The sequence below is a fragment of the Talaromyces atroroseus genome (genome assembly GCF_001907595.1).
Source record: "Talaromyces atroroseus strain IBT 11181 chromosome Unknown scaffold_6, whole genome shotgun sequence".
Classification (NCBI taxonomy): domain Eukaryota; kingdom Fungi; phylum Ascomycota; class Eurotiomycetes; order Eurotiales; family Trichocomaceae; genus Talaromyces; species Talaromyces atroroseus.
Genome location: NW_017971438.1, coordinates 496,620 through 506,583, shown reverse-complemented (window position 1 = coordinate 506,583; position 9,964 = coordinate 496,620). Strand labels below are relative to the sequence as shown.

The following is a 9,964-nucleotide window of genomic DNA, read 5'->3' as shown; positions in this document are numbered from 1 at the left end:
CCCCTCTCAGTGTCTCGCCTCTGTTACTGTCAGTACTACTTGGCGTATTGATGTACCTAAGTAGTAAGACCAATTCGGACTGTCCGAGCAAGCAAGGGTTCGACTATAGTCAACCTAGGTATGCTTTTATGCGATGCCCGTGACTCGTGCGACCCGAACGCCCGTTTGATTTGGCTATGTGATGCATGTCCAGATAAAAAGAATGCTACTCTCCAATCTTGTTTCTTATTTTCTGGCTTGTTGTCTGTCTGCTTCTTCCCCGCGTCTTGTGCTTTACACTCGTTTGATTCTGTAGACAGATCATATTGAGGCTGCTCCGTCCACCTTCCAATTGAACTAGGCGCAAGTAAAAGAAAGACAGCCATGGCAGACGATAAAGCCAAGGTGCAGCAGGTTGACGAGACAACTACACCTGCTGTGAAACGAAGCTTCTTTGCGCGTGTCGGGGCTCACTACAGGAAGTGGTGGTGGCTTCACTTGATCATACTTGTCGTAGTAGTCTTGGTGATCACGCTGCCTATGTAAGACTTACTTCTTCTCCTTTTTCCTTTTATGTCCACATATACACGACCTCAAAAACTAACTAATGTCTCAGTGTCTACGTCGCATACCCACGCATCGCGCAAAGCGACGTCAACAAATCCTCCCTCAACATCACCAACCTGGTCTTCTCCAACCCGACCCCATCCTCCATCCACGCCAACCAGACCCAAGTCCTTACCAACAAAGCATCCTACCACCCAACCATCTACGCCTTCAATGCGAGCATCTCGCTCCCAGGCGCCAGCGCGCCATTATCCACCGTGCTTATCCCGCGCCTCCAAGCCAACGATGGCGAGATTATCAACGTCGATGCGACGCTCGCCTTGAACCAGTCCACTGACGCCGTGGCAAATTTCACCATGGCTGTGTTGGGTCTGGAATCGTTCCAGCTGAATTTTTATGGGAGACCGGATTTGAAGGAGGGCGCTCTGCCGAGGGAGAAAGTGTCGTTTAATAAAACGGTGACTATGAATGGTATTCCCCATGATTCTTCTCTTTAGCTACCTAGGTGTGTTTGTATACTAAAACAAGACAGGTCTCAACGGTCTCAGAGGCTTCTCCCTCGAAGATCTCATGATAGCCTCGGACCTAACCAACTTGAACGGGACGGCACTCATCCCGAACCCGAGCATAATCACAGTAGCAATGGTACACCTCAAAACCCCCTACCAAGTCTTTGAAATATGATACTTACACAAGGGAAAGGGCAACGTAACCCTAGACGTCTCCGTAAACGGCACCCAGATCGGCCAGTCGTACCTAACCAACCTCGTGCTCGCACCAGGCAACAACTCAGTCCCACTACAAGGAACAATCAACACAACCCAAGTCCTCGGACTCATCACCGGAAACACCTCTGCATATTCCTCTGGCGTGCTCCCATTAGGTATACGCGGTATTTCCAGCGTGTACAACGGCCAGGAGATTCCGTATTTCTCACAGGCTTTGCAGGCTAATCTGCTGCAGACCCCGATGAATATCACGCAGGTGCTGATTAATTCTGGGTTGGGCGATTTGGCTACTGTTTTGTGATCTTCTTTCCATCTTTCTTTCTGCGAGGTATATATATATATGTGTGTGTATGAAGAAACAAGAGGTGGGCTCGACGGTTCCAAATTCTAGGCATATATTGTTACTTTTTGCTAATTACTTAATTCATTCAGTATATTGGCTAGAAAAACGGGATTCATGAATTATTCGTATGCAGCAGCACACTTGCGTATGCAACCACCCTGGTCGTCGGAAATCAAACCCGCCTAGCTATATACTAACACGCAGGTACCAATATAGACATAATGTATACGTACTAACTAGTAATACCGATTCTGCCTCCCTTTTTTGTTTTAACAATAGCCTTTCCCATACAACAACAAGTCATGTCGTTCGTAATTTTCATCAACTTTTTCCTGATTCCCCCCCTTCTCGTCCAAATGCTTACAACTCGTGCAATGTGTTGTATCCCGTCTCTAGCAAACTGTTCATGCCTCGCTTATCAGCCGCAATGTGCCAGTAAAACAGCCCGCCTAGTCTCATGTCGGATACGAATTTCGCCTTGTTTTCGACTGTCTGCGGAGTGTCATACGAGACAAATCCGCCATCACGACCACCAACGCAGTACGCAGCCCCCACTGTCTCGTCGACGGTTTCTTTGGCTCCTGGTCTAGGGAGCTCGCTGTAATCAAACACGCCATCGTCCCCGTCAGCACCTGAATACGGTTGGTTGATGTTGTCTGCACCGGTAAATGATCTCCCATAAACAGGAATTCCCAGCAAGATCTTGTTGGACTGCACGTTCTGGTTCAGGAAATACGTGACTGCGGACTGACAGGAAATATAGGCCGCATCGTTGTGTGGCTGGAACGGTGTGAAGAGCTGGGCTTGATGGCCCGTTCGATCAAGCCACGGCCCTGAGAAATCATAGCACATCACCATGAATAAGTCCAAGTACTGCTGGGCCACAGGAAGATTGATGTGTTTTAGAGCCCACTCGCCGGCGGGTACTGCACTCGTCAACGAGTAGCGTGGACTAGGTAAGACCGCTCGTAGCTGTGATAACAGGTAGATGTAGTCTTGGCCTTGCTGACTATTCGATGGGTGCTCCCAGTCAACTGCATGTAGAGTGGCGTTAGAACCGAATAATACCTTGGATCAGGAGGTGTTCATACTATCAATGCCATCCAAGCCGAACTGGTCAACCAACGCCCTGGCACTACTGGCAAACATCGCTACTGCCGACGGGTTCCTGGCTACACTGGCAAAGTTCTCGCTACCCTTGCCGCCACCCCCTATGGAGAGAATAACTTTTAACTGCGGATACTGCTGCTTTAGCTGAGTGAAGGCACGAAGACAACCCTCCGTCCCGTCGACTGGCATTTGAGAGTCTGCCCACTCATCGCTGAGCTGTTATGCGTTAGCGAATTATCGGTTATCTGGGATTGCAGCGGCATACATAGACTTGGCCATTTTCTTTTACCCTATACATCCATTCCCAGGCTGCGTCAGCTGCGTGGCTACATAAGATTTACATGCTCTCGACGATATAACCAGGGTGCCATTTACCATGCAAAAGAGTAGAATATGTGAGAGACGAAGCCCAGCCGCAGCGACGATGGTGGCTGTTTTTTATATATTCTCCAATTTGGATAATACGCTGCATTTGCATAGATCGGAATGTCCACCGCTGCCGAGCTGGAAGAAGCCACGGCAGATGGCGGAGTCGTCGTAGGCAGGCTGTTTAGTGTGGGCGCTGACCATACATTGTTGGCACCTGGGAAAGACGGAGTCATGAATGAATACATTTAAGCAGACAACAAAAGAACTTGTTTTAGTCAAAGCCCACTCTTGGAATATTGCGCATATATATATATATACTGCTATATATATAACCGAGCAGTCAGATTGGCCAATGTTTCCGAGGTCCTCTGGTCACGAAGCATGCATGCAACAACGAGCTGACGAGAATTGTACCTTGGCACGATGCGGGATGCGGGGAGAGAAGCGAAACACGCATGAACCGGGATGATTTTTCAGGGATGAGCGAGAGTGAGCAGCAGAGAGGAGAGGGAGTAAGGCTGGGGAGAGGAGAAGAGGCGAAGAGGAGCAGAACAAAAAGAAAGTCCAGAGGAGGAAAATCTTGCGAGCAGGAAGGAACGAAGCAGGCACCCCAAAGAGGAAGTGGGTAAACCACTAAGCCTTAAGAGGCACCAGGTAAAATTTGCAGATAATTTTAGGCATTAATTGCCTCTTCTTCATTACTTGTCTGACTATAACTACCCCTCTCTTGCCCTTTGACACCCTCGCCTCGCAACGGAACGAGAGAAGAAGAAACGAAAAAAAAGAAAAAAGAAAAAAAAGAAAAAAAGCAAAAAAAGAGGCCACTGCGCTAGTATCCTCGCCCACGTCCTCCAGCAGAGAGGCGGCCTATGGGAAGCGCTAGGCCTCTGGAGTAAGGCGAGACAATGCAACTAATCGCACCTCCGCAAAACGCGTTCACAGATCCTGCCGATCCAGACAGGGTCGCACTGCTTATGGAGATGGAGTCAGCAGATACGTAACTGACTAATCTAACGAAGTAACTAGAGTAACTAGATACTAAGAGACTCCGTACAAGAAGCGCAAGTCAGTATGTATGTATGTATGTATGTATGTATGTATGTATGTACATAAGTAAATGAATGTATAATCGGTGCCTTTGTTATGCGCTGCCAAGCCGCTAGTTGTTTGCAGAGACCCACATCCCTCGTGCTGCATTTCTCCAGTCTGTCCTCGCATGCAACTTCCTAACAGACACGGACTGCATCAATATTTACTATGAGTATGTACTGTATACGAAGCGAGTTCACGTGAGCACTCATGGTTGGTCACATGATCACATGTTCTCCTTCACCCTACTTTACGTTTTACCGAACGTTACGGTGAGGTGAGATGGCGAACGGAGCTCCTACAGACATGTCTGCTTGACGCAGGCTCCTATGCCTATCCAAACACATCCAGCTTTCGGAATTTCCGCACAACCTGCAGAGTGGCATAGTAGCTAAATGGCAAGGCCACGCACCAGAAGCCGAGATTGAGGCCTGCCGTGACTATGAGCGCCGTGGGTACTGCCTGAACTCCAAACGACACTGCCACGCCCGCAGTTTCGATCCCTCGCAACAAAGAGCTATAGCGTATCTGCCCACCGGGAGAGTCTGAGAGGTTGCTGATGCACCAGTAGATGTAGTTCTCGACCGTGGCCAAACTGACCGACTGAAGCATATAGAGCCCAAAGCCCCTTCCAAAAGCCGGAGAGCCCCAGTCCAGTGTAGGGTCGGTTTTTCGATACTCGTCTTGGATGTACACTGCCCATATCCACGTGGCGCTGTTGATTGCTGCTATGAGGGTGTATGTAGCGACTGCACGGACTTTTCGATTCTTGTGCCAGCGCAGATCAACTAGTGTTCCAGCCAGCCATGTCGACAGTGTCATGACAATGGCCGATAAAAAGCTGCCCAGGGATCGGGCCCTGACTGTGAAGTATGTTTCGAGGTATGTGCCCGGGTATGCCTGCATCCAGCCAAAGTACCAAAACAACGGCGCCAGTAGCAAGATTGATCTGCTCCGAGCCAAGTGCCACATTGCTTTCCGCTCAGTTCTCCAATCCGTGCCCCTAGGAGCGTTGATTTTAGTACCATCGTCTCGTTGCACTTTCTCGGGGTTCGACAATAACAACCCAATCAAAAACCCAAGGCATTGTATGGCGATAAATGCTAGATACAGCTGGTATCCCACTTCCCCCTTTTGATTAGCGTTGTGGTTGAGGGCAAGCGAAACAGCGCCGCCAATAACGTTCCCCATGTTCCGGAACGAGAACCAGGTCGCGAGGTATCTGCCCCGTTTATATGCCTCCGGATACCCCGTTGCGATGGCACCTTCGACCGACCAAAATAGACCGGCAGAGAGGCCACACGCGGCAGCGCCGAAGTAGACAAACCACGTCGTTCCGGAGCGGTTGTTCACGTACAGCCCGGCAGCATATAGAGGATAGCCGACCGAGCCGAGAGAAAGGGTCCATCGGAAGCCTAGTAAATTTGTGACAAAGGGGCCTGCAAAACAGGTCACGGTCATGATGGCATAGAGAATTGCATTCGCCGCGTTGACCAGGTCAGGGCTTTCTGACCCGCCGACGCCGAGTCCATTCATGGCCGACCAGATGCCCGGCGAGGTAAAGGCGCACAGGCTGACGACCAGGAGCTGGAAGAGCGTGGAGCGGAAGAACTGCCGTTTGACAGGGACATCATCGAGAGGAAGCTGTTCTGCTGCGGGTATATCTTTGGGTGAGGTTTGTGCAGCTGAGTTGATACTGACGCTGATGTTTTCGGATTTGGGGGTTTGGGTTGACATCTTCTAGTTTGAATCCACATGCAATGCACGTGAACGACGAGAAGAGAAATGAGCTCGTTTTCCAGGTCTATGAGGCACAAAAGCCATACATTTTTTACATGGCGGATGTAGACACCTTAAATATTGCCTGGAGCGTTAAGATGTGGTTTTAGGGCTTATATGTATCCGTCACGCAAGTAGCTGCAGCAGTGTCGCAACAGTGAACGAACCATCACAGGCCTGGGTCACCTCGGCGCCATGCGTCTTGAACAGCACGCAATCAGTTAAGTAGTACTGTCGTATGTGCATTATCTTTTCTTTTGCCTTGTGTGTTAATTGGCGACATATATTAATTATTATGCTTTGATTATATAGTTATATAAAAGGGATCTTCTCGAAACATATCTAGATGATTTCTGAAGAGCTACCCTAGCACATGAACCCATTACTTACCGAGTGGATGGCTCTGGAACCTGAACAATCAGGCACCGTTCGGAGATAATGAAGGCGAAATCAGAGTAGGGAGGGGTGAGAGGGGTGTTATTCCGTAGGATATAAAAGGCCGGTTAGCAGCCATCTCTACGGTCTTATTCTTATATTTTTATTATATTGATACTAATATTTTTAAGTACTTGAATAACTCCACGTCCCCACGTTGTGTTGGACTAGCCAGCAGTGTATTAGCATATGGAACATTCAATACGTTCGTGCTTCTTCCCCTGTATAAATCGCCTTATCTTTAAAAATGAACGTCAAGTCTCAAGACTACTCCGGACTCGAGTAAAGCCACCTAGGTATCCCTAAGGTGATATGTGAGGCGGTGAAGATACAACAGAATATTAATCAGTCAGCCACCAAAAAGAAACCTCTTAATGGGGCTTCTGGTAATGTTCATTTTATGTGTAAATAATGCCTTATATTCCGCTGTCACCTAGACACTCAGGCAAGAGAAGGCATGCCGCATGGCGAACTTGTTCGAGTCATGATTTGCACAGCTGATGTTGTTAGACCTTGATTACATGCTCGCAGTTTATGCGCATACATCTCTTCTTTCTTCCACGGGCAGCCCGCCATCTGGTACTGCGATTAGTTCCTGTCCTTTCGTTAGTTGCTAGTAAGTCATAGAACTAGCGAAGTCTAGAACATGCTCCTACGCCCTTTGCTCGCTGCAGTTCAAGCAGTCTCCGTAACTCATGTAGCGTAGTATGCAGCCGAATTCAAAATGCATATTTCTATCATCGATTGTTTGAAATAGAAGCCGTACGGAACAATGTGTCCTGGTTGCTCGACGATAAAATGCTGACAAATTCATATCACGTGATGTTCCCGTTGTTTTCTTGGCACTGAGCTCCAGCTCGACATGACTTCAGTACACACACACACAACTCTGTACGACGCTGAGGATCCTGAACGATTGTATCTTTCTATAACCCGTCACAGTCATACGAAATTTCAAACTCCGGTGCGCGGAATGGCAACCGACGTGCAATCGGTCGTTGGTCGACTAATGACTGCGGACGCTTCGCATCCACCTCCAAACTACGATTTTTCCTTCACTCCGTACCTACGAAAGACATTTGGATTTGGGCTTGCCACAGACGTCCCTGTATGCAAAGCCTTCAAAGAAGGACACTGCCCTCTTGGACCAACATGTCCCGACCGACACCCGACGCCGTCGAGAGTAACAACCTCTACTACAAACGCCTCGGGCCTCGCGCCATCAGTTACACACGGCTCTTTAGTTTGCAAGCACTTTCTCAAGGGACTCTGCAAAAAGGGCTTCAAATGCGAATACCTGCACGAATACAACCTACGGCGTATGCCAGAATGCCAATCCTTCTCGCGCTCCGGATACTGTCCTAATGGCGAGGACTGTCTGTACCACCACGTCCGGGAGAGTGCTCGATTACCGCGCTGCGAACATTATGACCGCGGATTCTGCCCTTTAGGGCCGATCTGTGCCAAACAACATATTCGCCAGACTCTGTGCCCGTACTATATGGCTGGGTTTTGTCCCGATGGGAAGTCTTGTGAGCATGGCGCCCATCCGCGGTGGCCGGAGAACCTGCCAAAGCCTCAGATACGAGTTGAGAAGACAGAGGAAGATCTCGAGAGAGAGCGTGCTTTAATCAGGGAGGAACAGGAAAGAGAGGAAGAGCGGCAACGGGAGTGGAGGAGCGAACGCGGCCGCGGAGGGTTCATGCGGTATAGAGGACGCGGCAGGGGAAGAGGCATGTAGCGCTGATTTTGTAAGCTGTTTTGTATCGAATAATAATTTATATACCCGCATGGAGTTGTGGCGTTGGTGTTTGCATCATGAACAGAGATTATATTATTCCGACTTTTTATTTCCGTCTCATATAAAGTACGGTAGATAAGATAAGACGGATATGATTGAGGAGCTACGCTAGCTGACAGCTCCTCCAGCAGTGCTTGACACAGTCAGCAAGACCACCGTTAGCTAACTAGTCGGTCAATTCAGTGTTTGTATTCCATATTTCCGTGCGGCATACGGAGTAGCACAGGCCAGCATTTGTCAGAGATTGATAATGAAGCCAAAAAGCCTCAAAGCGGAAATACGCCGACGGATGCGGTTAAGCGCGCGCTGCTTGGTAAGGATTTGGTCATCAGCGATGCCCTGCTTCTGGCCAATCAGAAGCGCCGCAGGGCTCGCAAGGGTCAAAGTGCAGCTGCTCTCCTCCCGGTGGGGTAGCAAGCAGGAAAGATTCCCTTATAAATACTTCATCCCCCCTCCCTCTGCCCTTCGCCTTCATTCCTCTGACCATTCCTCGTCTGCACTCTCACTGCGAAACTCCAATTCACATCCAAACATCCGCCACAATGACCAAGGTCGCTATCGTTTTCGTATGTACACCTCGACTTATCTCTGCCCGCCCCGTGTTCGCCTGGCTAACTCATGCGCATAGTACTCCACCTGGGGCCACATTGCCAAGCTGGCAGAGGCCGAGAAGAAGGGCATTGAGGCCGCTGGAGGACAGGCTGATCTCTACCAGTGCGTGCTCCTCCCATCAACATGTCCAGATTGGATACTAATGTGTCTCTTTATCTAGAATCGCCGAGACCCTCTCCGAGGATGTGCTAGCGAAGATGCACGCTCCTCCCAAGACCGATTACCCCATTGCTGAACCCGCAACGCTCCTTGAATACGATGCCGTTCTCTTTGGTATCCCAACCCGTTTCGGAAACTTCCCCGCTCAATGGAAGACCTTCTGGGACAAGACCGGTGGCATCTGGGCTAGCGGTGGTTACTGGGGCAAGTCCGCTGGTCTCTTCATTGCCACCGGCACTCAGGGTGGTGGACAAGAGTCCACTGCCATCGCTGTCATGAGCACTCTGGCTCACCACGGCTTCAGCTACCTTCCTCTTGGTTACAAGCACTCCTTTGGCCAGCTAGCCAACCTTAATGAAGTCCACGGTGGAAGCCCATGGGGTGCTGGTACTTTTGTAAGTCTTGGCTTAACGGGAAAGAACTCACTGAATCAGATTTGCTAACTTGTTTCATGTAGGCCGGCCCTGATGGCAGCCGCCAACCTAGTGCGTTGGAGCTTGAAATTGCTGAGATCCAAGGCAAATCCTTCTACGAGCGCGTCAAGTCCACATGACTAGAAAGCAGCAGCGGCGAAAAAGCAGCAGCAGCTCAACCTACCCCAGCTGCTGCAAAGGAGGCGCCCAGGACGACTGACCCTCCTTCCAAACAAAATGTCTCTAAAAAGGACGAGAAAGAAGGTCCTTGTGGGATGCCGGCTAAGTGCGTTGTTGTATGATGGATATATACTATGGATGTTCGGATTCTTCTCGGGGGTTAAAGAGGGAGTTTTTCTCCTTGACAAACTACAGTCATATTTTTTGCAAACGAATATATACTAGACGACAATGAATAAAGACAATTTACGTACTACTGCTACTACTCCGTACATACAGAGCGAGATCGAATGAAGGAGATGAGCATAGAAATACTTAGTAAATTGCACTAGCCGTATTGGGATTAGCCCACGACCCCCAAGCTATGACGACGGAAGCTCCCCTTCAGCATCAACGATCA

The 9,964-nt window shown here is 49.3% G+C and overlaps 5 protein-coding genes across 5 annotated transcripts, besides 2 other annotated features; 3 read left to right on the top strand and 2 right to left on the bottom strand.

Annotated features, from left to right (window-relative positions):
• Window positions 1-363: 363 nt before the first annotated feature.
• UA08_05107 (hypothetical protein) lies at window positions 364-1,575 on the top strand (the record flags this gene model as incomplete). Its single annotated transcript, XM_020267393.1, has 4 exons — window positions 364-521; window positions 596-1,017; window positions 1,079-1,191; window positions 1,249-1,575. The coding sequence occupies 4 exons, from the start codon at window positions 364-366 to the stop codon at window positions 1,573-1,575; spliced, it is 1,020 nt and encodes a 339-aa protein (XP_020119635.1).
• Window positions 1,576-1,977: 402 nt separating this feature from the next.
• On the bottom strand, window positions 1,978-3,105 carry UA08_05106 (hypothetical protein; the record flags this gene model as incomplete). The annotated part of the gene is made up of 3 exons (XM_020267392.1): window positions 1,978-2,651; window positions 2,709-2,943; window positions 3,103-3,105. 3 exons carry the CDS (start codon window positions 3,103-3,105, stop codon window positions 1,978-1,980), a joined length of 912 nt encoding a protein of 303 aa, XP_020119589.1.
• A 1,060-nt stretch (window positions 3,106-4,165) lies between these two features.
• Window positions 4,166-4,223: a repeat region (Identified by RepeatMasker using a combination of RepBase library and repeat library created with RepeatScout).
• Window positions 4,224-4,518: 295 nt separating this feature from the next.
• On the bottom strand, window positions 4,519-5,922 carry UA08_05105 (hypothetical protein; the record flags this gene model as incomplete). The annotated part of the gene is made up of 1 exon (XM_020267390.1): window positions 4,519-5,922. The coding sequence occupies one exon, from the start codon at window positions 5,920-5,922 to the stop codon at window positions 4,519-4,521; it is 1,404 nt and encodes a 467-aa protein (XP_020119590.1).
• Window positions 5,923-6,732: 810 nt separating this feature from the next.
• Window positions 6,733-6,828: a repeat region (Identified by RepeatMasker using a combination of RepBase library and repeat library created with RepeatScout).
• A 433-nt stretch (window positions 6,829-7,261) lies between these two features.
• On the top strand, window positions 7,262-8,140 carry UA08_05104 (mRNA 3'-end-processing protein yth1; the record flags this gene model as incomplete). Its single annotated transcript, XM_020267389.1, has 1 exon — window positions 7,262-8,140. One exon carries the CDS (start codon window positions 7,262-7,264, stop codon window positions 8,138-8,140), a length of 879 nt encoding a protein of 292 aa, XP_020119404.1.
• A 602-nt stretch (window positions 8,141-8,742) lies between these two features.
• UA08_05103 (Flavoprotein-like protein) lies at window positions 8,743-9,524 on the top strand (the record flags this gene model as incomplete). The annotated part of the gene is made up of 4 exons (XM_020267388.1): window positions 8,743-8,766; window positions 8,829-8,914; window positions 8,973-9,366; window positions 9,429-9,524. 4 exons carry the CDS (start codon window positions 8,743-8,745, stop codon window positions 9,522-9,524), a joined length of 600 nt encoding a protein of 199 aa, XP_020119405.1.
• Between the last annotated feature and the right edge of the window lie 440 nt (window positions 9,525-9,964).